Below are 14,854 nucleotides of genomic sequence, written 5' to 3'. Positions count from 1 at the left end.
ACCCCTGGTGTAAAACATAAAAGTAGCACCTTGCCTTCTTTGATATCGATGGTTAAACTCAGACACTGAACAGGAATCTGTATTTCACAATACAGAAGCCCAAAAAACCTTTCAAAATGTCAGTAGCTTGTGCTGAGGGGTTTTAAGTGAGCTTTTGAGACTTTCAAAGACAGCATATGGAAAATATTAGGCCCATGTCACTGGAATTGGATTTGCCTTTGAAGGCCAAAACCTCAATGACCACAGGCACATGCCCTAAAAAGCTTCCAATCTGAACGCTGGAGATTTAATCAGCTATAGAGCTTTCAAAGCAAAGGCAAAATATGCAATTAGCTTACAAGATGAGATTTACAAGCAGAGGAATGTGAATTTAGTCCTTGAAAATGGTATGGATAAGTACAGGAGTCTTACCATGCCTTAAAAGAGTTTATCTTTATAAATGGCCCTAATGGCTCTTGCAGGTCTACTAAAATGTCAAAGCTTCAAGACCACTCTTTGCTTTTCTCACTTCTCACTTACTTTCACACTACACTTTTTTTTTTTCTGGACACATTAATATTTATTATTTTCCCTTCCACTCCTCCTTCCCTGTCTGGCTGATTACAGAAGAAAAAGCAGGTCACCTACTGTCAACTTATTCCCAAGCTAATTCCAATGCCCAAATCAACCCTTGGAATACTGCCGCAACTTACATATTTGGGTTGCCAAGGTGATGTGATGACTAGACCAAAGAATCCCGCCAAAGAATTTCCTCACAGGTGCCTCACTGTTCCTTCTCAGGCACATCAGGTGCAGATTATTCTATTAATGTTAGCTGGTGCTTTAGAAAAGCTAATAAAACTGCTTTGTAATCCAATGATGTCAAAGACTCTTTTCATGTAGACAAAAATCTCTCTGAGAGCTTGTGATGGATTCACAACAATTCCACAGTGTTTAAAATAACTCCTAATAAAAATATGCAAATGAAAATGATTTAAAAATAAATATTACCAATACCTGTTGAAGCATCTCCTCAGTGGAGTGGAGTTTGTGCTGATATTCCCCAAGAGAATTCTCCAGGTCTCTGATCTTTTCTCCCTGAACCTCCACCTGATCCGTCAACACACTCACCTGAGAAACAGGTTTAAATCAAGTTTGTTCATTTGAGGTACATAATCTTTGTCTATTGTGCTTCTAAAGTTGTTTTCAGGTCTACGAGAAAAAAACATTAATTTGAGTCTAATCACACTCATTATTGTACTCAGAGTCAGACTAAATTCATATATGAAAATATATTATACAGATTTTCAAACAAATTAAAGCAATCTAGCATATTCTTGTCAACCCAGTTGATCAGGAATACGCAGTCCAAGCACCTACTCTGCACATGTACTTGCTGTCAAAACCCAACAAGCCAGAACAGGACTAATCCGTAAAGCCCTGTCTGTTCCCATGAAACACAAAGATTGTACTGGCTTGGCTTTTTTGTTTCTTCTTTTTTTTTCACACGTGTTTTTTTTTTTTTTTTTTTTTGTACACTTGTATAATGGCTTCAATTATTTTATATAACAACTTAAAAGGTTTTTCAAAAAGCCTTCATAAAACTGACATCTATTAATGTTTAATTTGAACAGATCGGCAGTTCACAATATAGCTCAATTTTGTAATCTTCTTACATTGCCTACAACATCCATCAGACCCCATATGTTTCAATATCTTCCATTGAACTATACTGGACTGTATACTGTACAGTACTGTAGCTTGTCAGTTTTTAAAGTTGATGCAGCCAGTGTTTTTAAGGAACAACTGGTCATTAGATTTGTTAAAGTTTGACAGGTTAGTAGTATTAAATCCTTTTGGTTTAAGGCATGCAGTTAGTAACATGTAAATTAGATATTCATAAGCAGAACTGTATATTTTGCTGTATCTGGTTATATCTGTTATATTTTTATAACCTGCTTTTACTTTTGGACATAAATTCTGATAGCAAAGTTGACATGCATCTCTTCTCGTTTGTTTAGTGTTTTCACTACAGCCAGTCACGACTTTTGGTGTGTGTTTTTTTTTTTTTTCTTTTCCCATGTTGGTATTTTTGGTATTTAATGATACAATATAATCAACCTAAATCCCTAAATTCAATGTTATGTGATCAAATGATCCATAGTATGTCTAAAAGGTTTACCTTTTTATTTCAATATTGATTATGTGCAGTATTTTTATCCAAACATATAGAAATGTTCTAGGAATAAGATTGAATTCATATAATACTGATATAAACTTATATGATATAAACATTTCTTGCAACTTCATATTGTCTAGATGGACATTAGAAAATTATTTATAACAGACTGCCCCATGTTTACCTGTAATACAAGAGACTCTTTATCCCCTTCTAGACGAGACAGTCGCTCCTGGTAGCTCTCACCATTGCCTGGGCCTTGCACATTGACCTGCGGTTCACAGGTGGTTAGAGTTATGTTTACAATCAGCAGAGAAGAAAGCGAAACACTATAAACCATGCAGCGTGAGGCCCACAGCTACCTTTACAGAACAGTAAATGGCTATTTGTAGGTTTTTTGTTGTTGTTGTTGTTGTTGTTGTTGTTTTTAATTCTGATTCATCTGCTGAATATGTCACAGCAAGTTTGCAAAACGTCACTTTACCCAACCCACCTAAGATTTTAAAAAGGAATTTCTTAAGAGGTTTATTTTTCTGATTAGGTTTTTGTGCACAAGCTCCATGCAGTAATGCTGAGGGACTTGGAATATGGCAATGGTGTGTGAAATACTGTGAATATACTAAAAAGATTTGAGTCTGAATTTCTGCTCTATGCTACATAATGTGAAGCACAGTGAATGGTATGCATTATGCCAGAGAACACTTCAAAGAACATGAATGGTTGTTCTGATGTTTTATTAAATGTGTGTTATATGCATGTGCACAGGCATATAAAAATGCATGTTTGCAATTTAGGGGGAATAAAGGCAAAAAAAAAATATATATATATACAGTGGTGGTCATAATTATTGGCACCCTTGGTAAATATGATCAAAGATGACTATAAAAATAAATCTGCATTGTTTATCCTTTTGATCTTTAATTCATAAAATTAGCAAAAATCTAACCTTTCATTGAAGGAAAAGAATTGAAAGTGGGGGGAAAATCACATTATGAAATAAATGTTTTTCTCCAAAACACGTTGGCCACAATTATTGACACCCTTTTATTCAATACTTTTTGCAACCTCCTTTTGCCAAGATAACAGCTCTGAGTTGTCTTCTATAATGCCTGATGAGTTTGGAGAACACCTGACAAGAGATCAGAGACCATTCCTTCATGCAGAATCTCTTCAGATCCTTCAGATTCCCAGCTCCATGTTGGTGCTTCTTCTCTTCAGTTCACTCCACTCATTTTCTGTAGGGTTCAGGTCAGGGGACTGGGACGGCCATGGCAGAAGCTTCATTTTGTGCTCAGTGACACATTTCTGTGTTGATTTTGATGTTTGTTTTGGATCATTGTCCTGATGAAAGATCCAACCACGGCCCATTATTGGATTTCTAGCAGAAGCGGTCAGGTTTTGATTTTTTATCTGTTGGTATTTGATAGGATCCATGATACCATGTATCTGAATGATATTTCCAGGATCTCCAGCAGAAAAATAGGCCCACAACATTAAAGATCCAGCGGTATATTTAACGGTGGGCATGGGGTACTTTTTATCGATGTGTGCACCAAACCCATCTGGTGGGTTTGCTGCCAAAAAGCAAAATTTTTTAGTTTCATCTGACCATAGAAGCCGGTCCCGTTTGAAGTTCCAGTCGTGTCTGACAACACGATTGATTTTAACTTCTGAATTATTGCCCTGATGGTGGAAATGGATATTTTCAATGCTTTAGCTATTTTCTTACAGCCACTTTCTATTTTGTGAAGCTCAACAATCTTTTGCTACACATCAGAACTATATTCTTTGGTTTTACTCAATGTGATGAATTATTAAGGGAATTTGGCCTTTCTGTTTTCTCATGTTTATACTCCTGTGGAACAGGAAGTCATGGCTGGACAATTTCATGTTCATGATCACCCTGGTGTGCTAAAAAATGTAAATATGAATGGGAATATACTTCAGAGATATTTTACTCATAAAAAATTCTAGGGGTGCCAATAATTGTGGCCAACGTGTTTTGGAGAAGAACATTTATTTTATAATATGATTTTCCCCCCACCTTCAATTCTTTTCCTTCAATGAAAGGTTAGATTTTTGCTAATTTTATGAATTAAAGATCAAAAGCACAATGCAGATTTATTTTTATAGTCATCTTTGATCATATTTACCAAGGGTGCCAATAGTTATGACCACCACCGTATATATTATGCAATATACAGGGCAGAAAAGTGACTTCAGTTAATGCAATTACACTACTGCCTTCTATTCTGTTCCAAGATTACAGATATTTAACAACACTGGTAAAAGTCATTGTTTATGTCATTCCACTTGTCTGTATTTGTAATGTTCCAAATATAAGCAGTGTGGAGTGAAAGCAGAGTGGAGTAGGTAGTTCTGTGTTTTTTGAAAGTCTGAGCATCTGCATTCCCTTTCGAAATGGAACTCAACACTGCGTCTTGGATTGACGCTATGGCGCGCTATCAGTTTCTGAAGCACGTGTGCAAAAATGACAATTTCATTGGCTGACGTCAGTCTAATGAAAATCTGATGTCATTACCAGAGCGCCCATGAGCATTTGTCTTCAGAGGCAAGTCTCACCCCTGGAAGTTCCTGAAAAAGTACTATCTCACGAGCAGGGACTTTTTGAGGTGGGAATTTTTACCCTGAACTTTATTTAGACCCTGGTTCCTGTGGTCGAAACACACCGAGTACCACCCCAAAGTCCCTAGTTCCTGGGGAAAGTTCCTGTGGTGGAAATGGGGCTTATGGAAAACTCAGACAAGCATTTCAGGAAGTGTGTGCCTCTGTGTCCCAGTTTTTTTTTTTTTTTTTTTTTTATGCTCGAGGACACACGATCTGTACATTTGGTGTTTGGGTGAGGAGCATGTGCATTCTTGAGGGTTCTGAATGCACCTATTGTGAAAAATCCTTCATTCTCGAGATATGACAGACAAGCATCTGCACATCGCAGTTCGGGCCCTGCTGTAACCAAGGCACAATGGAGGTTGGAGTTGTAAGGATTGCAAGTCGAGCTGGCTGTGAAATTCGAAAAAGGTACGGCTGTGTCACGTTCTTCAGTAACCAGTTTGAGTGATCTTAATGTGTTGTCTCTTGATGTGTTGTCTCTTGATGCGATTGATGCGAGTATATCGCTTGTATTGAGCCCTCTCAGCCTGCCAGTCCCGCATACAAGGAGTTGTTAGATTTTATGGCCAACGCCACTGACATCAGGACACGTGACAAGGGGAGAACATGGCAGGATCACATGACTAGAACATGACACAAACAAGGGAAGCACATAGCAAACAGGAAATATGAAACAAAACCAAAACTAGATGTGACAATAAGGACAGCATGATCACAAATCAAATAGCTGTGTTGCTGTTATGTGTCTCTCTTTTAAACCTTGTACGATATGATCTGTTTCTCTGTCTCACTCTCTCCCAGAGATGGCAAACATTCATGTATTCTTTATAATTTGTTCAGATTTGCATTTCTATGCATAGTAAAAGTTGTTTTAGCAATTTTCAACCACTGAAAACTTGAGAAGACAAGATCTAAGGAATGTAATAAAAAGCTGTTTTGTAAAGAAATCAAATCGCTGAGGAGAAGTAGTGTTCCTCCAGGCAGGCTCCCTTTGGTAGCTGTTCTTTAGGGTTGAATGAAGAATAGAACCCTCCCCAAATGTCTAGGGTTTTAAAGTAGGGTCCTGAGCTCCCTGTTGGAGCCTTATCCAATCCATGTATAACCTAACAAGTTGAGGTAAATTTCCTTATAGCATCTTTTCTTGTTATTGAGCACCTTTTCGAGTGCTGGGTCTTTGAATCCCGGTCAAGTCTAGGCAAGGTGAGAGCTCTTTTCCCCAGCTGCTCTGGGGTAGCAGAGCTGAAGCTCCCCTGCAGTTCCCTAGGGTTGAGTTTTTAGGTCCGGCATAGTAAGAAACAATTGCAGTTCATGTATATGCTCCCCCTAGACGTAGTGGTGGGTCAAGGTCACAGTTTAAAACTTTCTCCCTTGGCAAGTATTCCCTATGGGGCTGTGTCAAACAAAAGAATTTGACAGCTAAACCATAGAGCTCTGCTCTTGGACCTCATGTGGCTAATGCCTGGCCCACAAGGAAGAGAGGAAGGTTGTAAAGGCCAGGACTTTCCTTGTCACTGAGCATAGAAGCTTGGGTAATGGCCGAGGGAATATTACCACTTGAGAGCTTCTATGAGTCTTAGGATGCACCCTGAAAGATTGATGCATCTCATTCTGTTGCGTCAATTTGATATGCCCATTATGGTTGTGCATAGGCATAGCTAATGAGACAGGCATTCCCTCAGCATGACGGAGTGGGTATTTGTTCCTCATAGCATCAATCCAAGACGCAGTGTTGAGTTCCACTTTTAAAGGGAACGTCTTAGGTTACAATAGTAACCATGGTTCCCTGAGAAGGGGAACAAGACACCATAGACCAAGGATGTCAAAGTCAGTTCCTGGAGGGCCACTGTCCAGCAGAGTTTAGCTCTAACCCTAATTAAACACACCTGAATCAGCTAATAATCAACTAGGAAGGTGTTTTGGAGCTGGTTGGAACTGCACTCTGCAGGACGGTGGCTCTCCAGTGTTTGACACATGTGCCATAGACTGTCATCGGACAATGAAATTGTCGTCTTTGCACACGTGCTTCAAACATCAGTCACGCTGATGGCATTCCCCATAACGTCAATCCAAGACGCAATGTCTTGTTTCCCTTCTCCTCTTATATAAAGTATTGCTTGGCCATTTTTTTCTGATTTTTTTTTCTTCAAAAAGTCTAAAGTCTGAAAGATACTTTATTTTATTTTAAGGCAGAGGTCTTCAACCTTGCTTCTGGAAACTCACTCTCCTGAAAAAAAATATTTCCAACCTACTTCAACACATTGAGCTGTGATTTTCAAGTAATTTTCAAGTAATCTTGAAGACCTTGATTATCCGATTTAGGCGTTTTTGACTGGGGTTGGAGCTAAACTCTGCAGGACATTGGACCTGCAGGATCAGATTTAAAGAATCCTATTAAATGAAATTATTGTCTAAGGAACAATTGAATAAAACCAATATTCACACTAGATATGGCACTCATAATTCTTCATAATCCTTTAGTGCCATGCACACATCACTACATTCATTTCACATCAGGCATTATTAAACATATATAGGGCTTAATCAAAATGCAAAAGAGATTCACTAGGAATCGCACCAATAGATAGTGAGATTTTGATGAGCTGTCTAATAAATTAGATATTAAAATAACCCAGACAAAACTCACTCAACTCACTCACTAAATAAAAAAATAAAAAATAAAAAAATGAAATGAAATATAATAATAAAAATATTAAAATAAATAAATAAATAAATAAGCTTTAATGCAATTTTCATGCTGGAATTTTTCTACTTTCAGGTCAATTATGGATGGTTGTGATTGATGCTGTAGACTGCCACAATCTGACATACTTTACCGGGACTATACAGCATCATTTTACCACTGCAATCTAGTATTTTTTTAGAATGCAGAATTGGCACTTGACCACACCACACATCTGCATATACAGTTATATATTATTATGTGGCCATGAAAACAGTTAAATAGCAAACCATGAAAAGATTGTGCATGGATGTGCATCTCGCATGGTTCTTAATGTACCTGCCAATTCTACACAACACCTAGAATGAGATTAACATTTTCATGAGCCCTATCTGATTTCCAAATAAATCCACTTATGAACAAATTAAGTTGTTCTTTACATATTTCAAATGCAAGATTAAGCATTTAGATTTATTAGTGACAAAAATGAAAAAGCATCCAAGAACAGAAACAGACATGCTTACCTTTTTCAGCCATGCAAAATGTTTGTAAAAATCAAAGTCCCATTCCATTTTGCAGGGCCATTATAAGATCCTTTAGTCTGATACTATCACAACTATCTCAGACAATTCCAACAGAAATAAAGAGTATTAATATTTTTTAAAATTTAGTTTCATCCTTCAAGCACACACTATGTCTCCTTTTCTCTCTCGCCTGAGTTTAGCCTTTGGTTTAGGTTCCTGAGCATCTGGTTTGGAGCAGCGGTCTGTAATATCAGGCTTCACTCTTGCCAGCTGCTATTTTTTTTCCCTCCCTTTCCTCCTCCTATATTCTCCTCCTCCACTCTTTTTACTTCTGCCAAACCATTTTTTCCTATTGTTTCTAAACTTATTCTCCCCCTTTCACTCTCTCTTATTAACAAGTGCTGTGTTTAGGGGCTTTCTGTAGGGGAAATACTTTCAAACATGTGAAGAGAGAAAGTGAGTATGCTTAGATTAATAGAGGTGGGTGCCCCAGAGGAGCAGTGCCCCCTAAGAGAGGCCATATCGTCCACTTGAGAACTTATGGAGGTACCAGACAGCTTGCATTTTATTAGACGAGTGTCAAATGAATTTACCAGCAGGATATTTAAAAAAAGATGCAATATTTGCTATGAGGCTGAAGACAATAGGTGGATTCTTTAACTTAACTATGGACACAAACAACACCTGACATTAAAAGAATAGGGTGAATATCACACACAAAAAAAGTGTGATATTTCATCCAAACTTCAACAGAAAAATAAATAAATTTTGAATAAAGAAATGGACCTATTTTTAGCACCCTTTTTATTTTATTTTATTGTGACAATGTCATAGTATTTGGTAAAAAAGGCAGTAAGATTAACTGTGCAGCTATATGGTCTGCATGGACTTTAGATGGACTGAGTATGTTAACTTCCGCTAGAGTTCTACCACTGAATTATACTGCTAACCCAAAACATTCAAATTTACTGACATACAAATCGTTTCTCAAAGTCTGATAGATAGGCTATGACCCAATCATCTAGCCATTACAATTTAGTCCTATAGCCATATATATATATATATATATATATATATGGTAACACTTATATAAGGTTCATTAGTTAACATGAACTAATAATGAACTGCACTTCTACAGCATTTATTAATCTTTGTTAATGTTAATTTCAACATTTACTACTACATTATTAAAATCTTGTTAACATTAGTTAATTCACTGTGAACTAACATGAACAAACAATGAACAACTGTATTTTCATCAACTAACGTTAACGAAGATTAGTAAACACAGTAACAAATGTATTGCTCATGGTTACTTCATGTTAGTTAACTAATGTTAACTAATTAACCTTACTGTAAAGTGTTACCATATATATATATATATATATATATATAGTGGAAGAATACTTATATATGGGATCACCATTAGGGAATCACTACATATGAACCACTTAGCCAGATTACAAGGGCTCACCTGAAAGGGGCATACCACTAGTAACGTGCCTAGTAGTGAATTCCTCCACCAAACTTCCTACCAATGAGTGCTAAGAGGTAAAAAATTATGTCCTGGGTTCGCTAAAGTCTGCCGGCTCGAATTCCAGGCATGATTCACTAACAGAGAAAGCTTGTAGGTGGCCGTCTTCATAGAGAGGGCACTAAGCTAGACTGATTGTAAGTGCTCAAATGGATCATTCTGTAAGGCCTGTAAGACCAAAGAAAGATCTCAAGAGGGGATGAGGCGAGGTCTTCCAGCACCTCTCAGGACCAAATTATCAGGTCATACTTCCCAAAAAAAAAACCCACCTAGAGTGTCGTGGTTTGCCGTTATCGTAGCTATGTACAGTTTTAGGGTGGAGGCGGACAGGTGCCTCTCAAGGTCCTGCTGGAGAAAGGAAAGCACGAACCCACCTTTTTCCATTAGAGCTCCCACCTCTTTTTCCAGTTGACCCAAAGTCCCAGTCAGGCTAGGTGCTCGAGGAACAAGTCCCTGTGCACACATAACTCTTGCAAGTGGGCTAGGATTAGCCAGTTGTCAAGGTAGTTGAGGATGCCAATGCCCACCTCCTTTAATAGGGCAAGGACAACCTCCGCGACTTTCGTGATGATGCAAGGAGACAGGGCAGCCTGGTTTGTTAAGAACCTTTCTTTTTCAGTAACCAGTTTGAGCGATCTGAATGTGCTATCTCTTGATGCATTTAAATCCACCTGATGAAGTAGTTCATTTACTACAAAATAATTTTTTTATTTATTTATTTTTTTTGGTCAGGTCAGCACTGGGTAAAATCTGTTGTTTTATATTTACCAGTCAGTGAAGGTGGACAAGGCTTAATAGATATAAAAAGCAGAATCAAGGCTAATAATTATGCACACCTGAATATAAGGTGTGTTTTTTTTTTTTTTTTCAGCCTTCATGAACAATTATATATCACTTATAAATGATTAAATACAAAATGAACAGTAGTTATTAAGATTAATGTGGTTTGGAATTGGTAAGATGTGCCTAGGAAAAAAAATAAAAATATGATCAGAAAATCAATGTGCCTAATAATTCTGCACGCACTGTATATGTGTATAGAGTTTCATACATTTACGTGTTAGTATGTATCCATGATTTCAGATTCCGTTCTAGGGGGTGGCATAGAGCTCCCCTGCCACACCCATGACCCAGCTTTGGCTCCTGAAAAGAGAACCACTAAGTGATAAAATTAGTATGACCTAGTACTTTATATAGTTCTGCTTTAACCTAAGGCCATGGGGTGTTATGCGTACCAGTCCAGAGGTTTTGATAAACAGAGCAGCCCTAAATGTAACACCCTGTATGGAAAATACACTTGCCTAGGGGCAGCTGGTGCAAATGGACAAAGTAGACCAAACAAAAACACACTGCATGTCCAACAATTTAAAAAAACATACAATATATGAGCACATGCAACACTTGTAGGCATTTACTACCGCAGTCAAATTTATCTTTAGAATTATGGAGCTTACCAGCTATGATGTCATCCATCTGCTCTAAGGAAGCCTCCAGCATGAAATTCACAACTGATGTCATGCTGAAAAATTATCTGATTCTATACTTTAACCAGCACTGTACACAAATACAAATCCCCTATGTATAGATCCACAAAAAAAATAAAAAAAAAATAAAAATAAATTCTTTAAAAGATCTTTATACTCAATATGGATGTGGCTTATGGCTTTAGAGCTTCCTTTAATTATATGGTCATCAGTCAGTCTGCTGTGGGTCCTTCTGGCCAATGAAGATTCAGCAGGGGTGTGGAACCTCTTAAGTGTATTTGTATGCAAAATATATTTTAGTAAACACTTACCAAAAAAAAAAGTGTAAAGAAGATTTAGTTTGTCAAACCTTAAATGAGCACTTTAACTTCTCCTTTTAAGATGTTCTGCAGTTCTGTAGACCTTTACTTTTACCCTACACAATAATTAGGAATTAGATTAGGAACTAGATTTATACATTTTATAAATAAAGCTTGCTACAGTGTTTTGAGCGAGTTTTAGTACACATTATTACATCATTGGTGGTAGTTTACTAGAATATTTTGTTCACTAGATATGGGTCATATTATTCTTTCATTGTAAGTAGGATTTTTGTAATGTTTTATTATCTAAAGTAATAGCACAACTCTCCTCAACAAGCCACATATTTTGATGTATCATTCACGTCTGTAGCACAAATGGTATTGGGTAGAATTAGGGGTTTGTTCAAATACCTAACTCTAACTGTGAACAATAGTAATAGTGTTGCTTGCCTTAGTGAACAACACTAATAAATGATGGCACATAGTGGCATTTGTCTTGTTTTCATAGGCCATTAATGAACATGTTGACAGTCTTAAATGGGTCTATAGCAATTTAACGATGGATCCAACCTCATGGTTGAGTCTTGGAGCAATAAAAGTTCCAGGCAAATGTTAACTATGGAGTTAATATTGTGCCATAATTAAACAAACAAATTTAGCATTTTGCAAACAAACACGATCTACTTTGCAAAGGAAAACTCGACTCGCAAAGAAACAGAACATGATGTGCAAATACAAAGGTCAGTTTGAGCAAAAATGCAGAGGAGTAACAAATATATGTATTGTGTTTTACAAATATAAATAAATGAGCCTACATCGTATTTCACAAATAAATACAAACCATCCTACAAATGGCATGTAATCTTTGAACAAATACCAAATCTAGTGCATACAAACGCACACCTGTCTGTTACACAAATGTGATTTTCTCACAAATGCAGTTCAAATGACAAATGCACAAATGCCTTTTCGCACAAACTGACCTTTGTATTTGCACATCACTTTCTGTTTGTTTGCGAGTCGAGTTTTCCTTTGCAAAGCAGATCGTGTTTGTTTGCAAAATGCTGAATTTCTTTGTTTAATTATGGCACAATATTAACTCCATAGTTAACCTACTTTATGCAGTAGCAGGTTGACAGCATTATCTTTTATTCTTATTCAAGCAATTCCCTGATGCTCTACTAATTATAACAACATGTTCATTTGTTATGAGGCTTGTTTATCTGTTATGAAGGTGGAACACGTGAGATTGGAATGTCAACATGAGCTTGGCCTTAGGTAATTACTCTGGTAAACAAATAACATGTCTTCTTAGAGTTTCTGTCAGTCATCACTGTAATAAGTGTAACACACCTGACATTTATGCTGCCTAAACAATTACCATACCCAGACTAACACAAACACACAAACACACACACACACACAAACGCACACATTTGTTTATCATTTACTCACCTTTATGTTGTTCCAAACCTTCTATAACTTTTTCTTCTGTGGAACCCAGCAGGGGAAATTTTGAAGGATTGTACTGGCCGCTATTTTCCATTAGTTCATGCATTGACAAGCAGAGCTGTAGGAGGTGATGCAAATTACAGAGGCCCACAATTTATGAATTTCAGTTTTGATGTCCAAAAGCCATACAATGGTTAGCCCTCTGGACTCTGAATCCAGTGATCTGAGTTCAAATCTCGGTGGGACCTGGTTTCGCCACGAATGTGACCCCATCCAAAAAATCTTTTCGACAGCAGTGAGCCTCAAAAGCTCATCTAGGGAGTGTCCCTTCGTGCCATAAACCATATTTCCTCTGTGCTGGCAACTTTGTACTGGCTACTGTTTAGTTGTAGTTTTAATTAAAAGATTGTGCTTTTGAAGGGTTAGTTCACCCAAAAATGAAAATAATATAATTTATTACTCACCCTCATGCCTTTCCACATCTGTAAGACCTTTGTTAATCTTCGGAACACAAATTAAGATATTTTTGTTGAAATCCGATAGCTCAGTGAGGTCTCCATAGCCAGCAATGACATTTCCTCTCTCAAGATCCATTAATGTACTAAAAACATATTTAAATCAGTTCATGTGAGTACAGTGGTTCAATATTAATATTATAAAGCGACGAGAATATTTTTGGTGCGCCAAAAAAAACAAAATAACGACTTATATAGTGATGGCCAATTTCAAAATATTGCTTCAGGAAGCTTCGGAGCATTTTGAATCAGCGTGTCGAATCAGCGGTTAGGAGCGCCAAAGTCACGTGATTTCAGCAGTTTGGCGGTTTGACATGCGATCCGAATCATGATTCGATACGCTGATTCATAATGCTCCGAAGCTTCCTTTATCTCGTTATTTCATCATAACTCGTTATTTCAACATAATATCTTATTTTGACATAACTCGTTATTTCGACATAACTTGTTATTTTGAGATTTTAAGTCATTATTTCGACATAATATCTCATTATTTCGACATAATATCTCATTATTTCGACATAACTTGTTATTTCGAGTTACTGTCTCATGTTAAGGTTTGGGGTTTGTGAAGATAGCCTAATAAATGCACAATTTATTGACATAGAATTCAGTTTAATTCAGTTTAATATTTCATACTTATATCTACTATAATATGATATTGATAATCCAGAGAGTATTTACATTAGTGAATAAATATATAGATCCGCATTGAATACCTGTTTGTCCTAATGGGTTAGCGGTAGATTTTCATTAAGTATGCCAGAGGTTCTGGGTTCTAATCCGCCCTCGTGTAACTTTCTTTTTTCCTTTTCTCATTAAAACCAAAGATGTTCATCAGTTATTGTATATCAAAAGCAGGAAGAGACACGTTTATGTGAATTTTGTTTTGTGCCGTGAGATGTTTCAAAAAGTGCCGGACGGGCAGGCCTCATTCACTTGCCTCATTCACATTGGCTTGCCATGTGCAACTTCCTCGACAACAGGGTCAAATTAATAGCGCAAGTTCATCGTCAATTCTTCATTCAATGCAGAAGATATTGATTACAACTTCAGCACCATTGGACTGAACCATCAAGAGTTTCTCCTGAGCCTCCAGATCCGGATGCTTCTCAACAGCTAAGGCATTTGCAAGTATCGTACATTTGAACACTACAGTTTTTTTTAATTGGTTTGGTAGTATTTTCACAAGTAAAGTACATTTTCAAAACTCTTAGTACAAAACTCCAAATTGATCACACTTCTAACACAGCTAGTCATTCTTTCAAAACCTGATCTCATGCTTTAATTCTAGTTGCACATATTTTCATTCCACATAATCCTTGTGTCAAATCACAAGATCATTGTGATATGTAATGAGAACATTAGGTTTAATCACCAGAACACAACAGTAAGATCTTCTTTCAACTTAGTACTTTTAACAGTCAGTTCATTCAGTAGCAAACAATGCAAGGTACAGGTTTCAAATCACCATCGGTTCTGAATGAATGTTACTGTACTGTAAAACTGTATACACAGCCATCACAATAGATGTTACACTTACATTCAAACAAACTGACAAAAGCCGTATTTAA

The 14,854-nt window shown here is 37.0% G+C and overlaps 1 protein-coding gene across 4 annotated transcripts in view; it reads right to left on the bottom strand.

Moving 5' to 3' along the window:
* Positions 1 to 8,151, bottom strand: part of ppfibp2a (PPFIA binding protein 2a) — a 28,213-nt gene extending 20,062 nt beyond the window's left edge. For 2 of the 4 annotated variants that reach the window (XM_051871014.1, XM_051871016.1), the window contains exons 1-3: positions 7,994 to 8,151; positions 2,343 to 2,429; positions 997 to 1,110 (exon numbers count right to left, since the gene is read on the bottom strand). In XM_051871014.1, the coding sequence (XP_051726974.1) occupies positions 997 to 1,110; positions 2,343 to 2,429; positions 7,994 to 8,041 (249 nt within the window). In that variant the 5' untranslated portion in view covers positions 8,042 to 8,151. The remainder of the gene's footprint in view (positions 1 to 996; positions 1,111 to 2,342; positions 2,430 to 7,993) is intronic. The other 2 variants (XM_051871017.1, XM_051871018.1) reach the window with 1 other exon arrangement.
* Between the last annotated feature and the right edge of the window lie 6,703 nt (positions 8,152 to 14,854).

This window comes from Ctenopharyngodon idella, chromosome 18 (assembly GCF_019924925.1).
Source record: "Ctenopharyngodon idella isolate HZGC_01 chromosome 18, HZGC01, whole genome shotgun sequence".
Taxonomy (NCBI): domain Eukaryota; kingdom Metazoa; phylum Chordata; class Actinopteri; order Cypriniformes; family Xenocyprididae; genus Ctenopharyngodon; species Ctenopharyngodon idella.
Note: the sequence above shows the minus strand (reverse complement) of the source record. Positions and strands in the feature narration are given on the sequence as shown.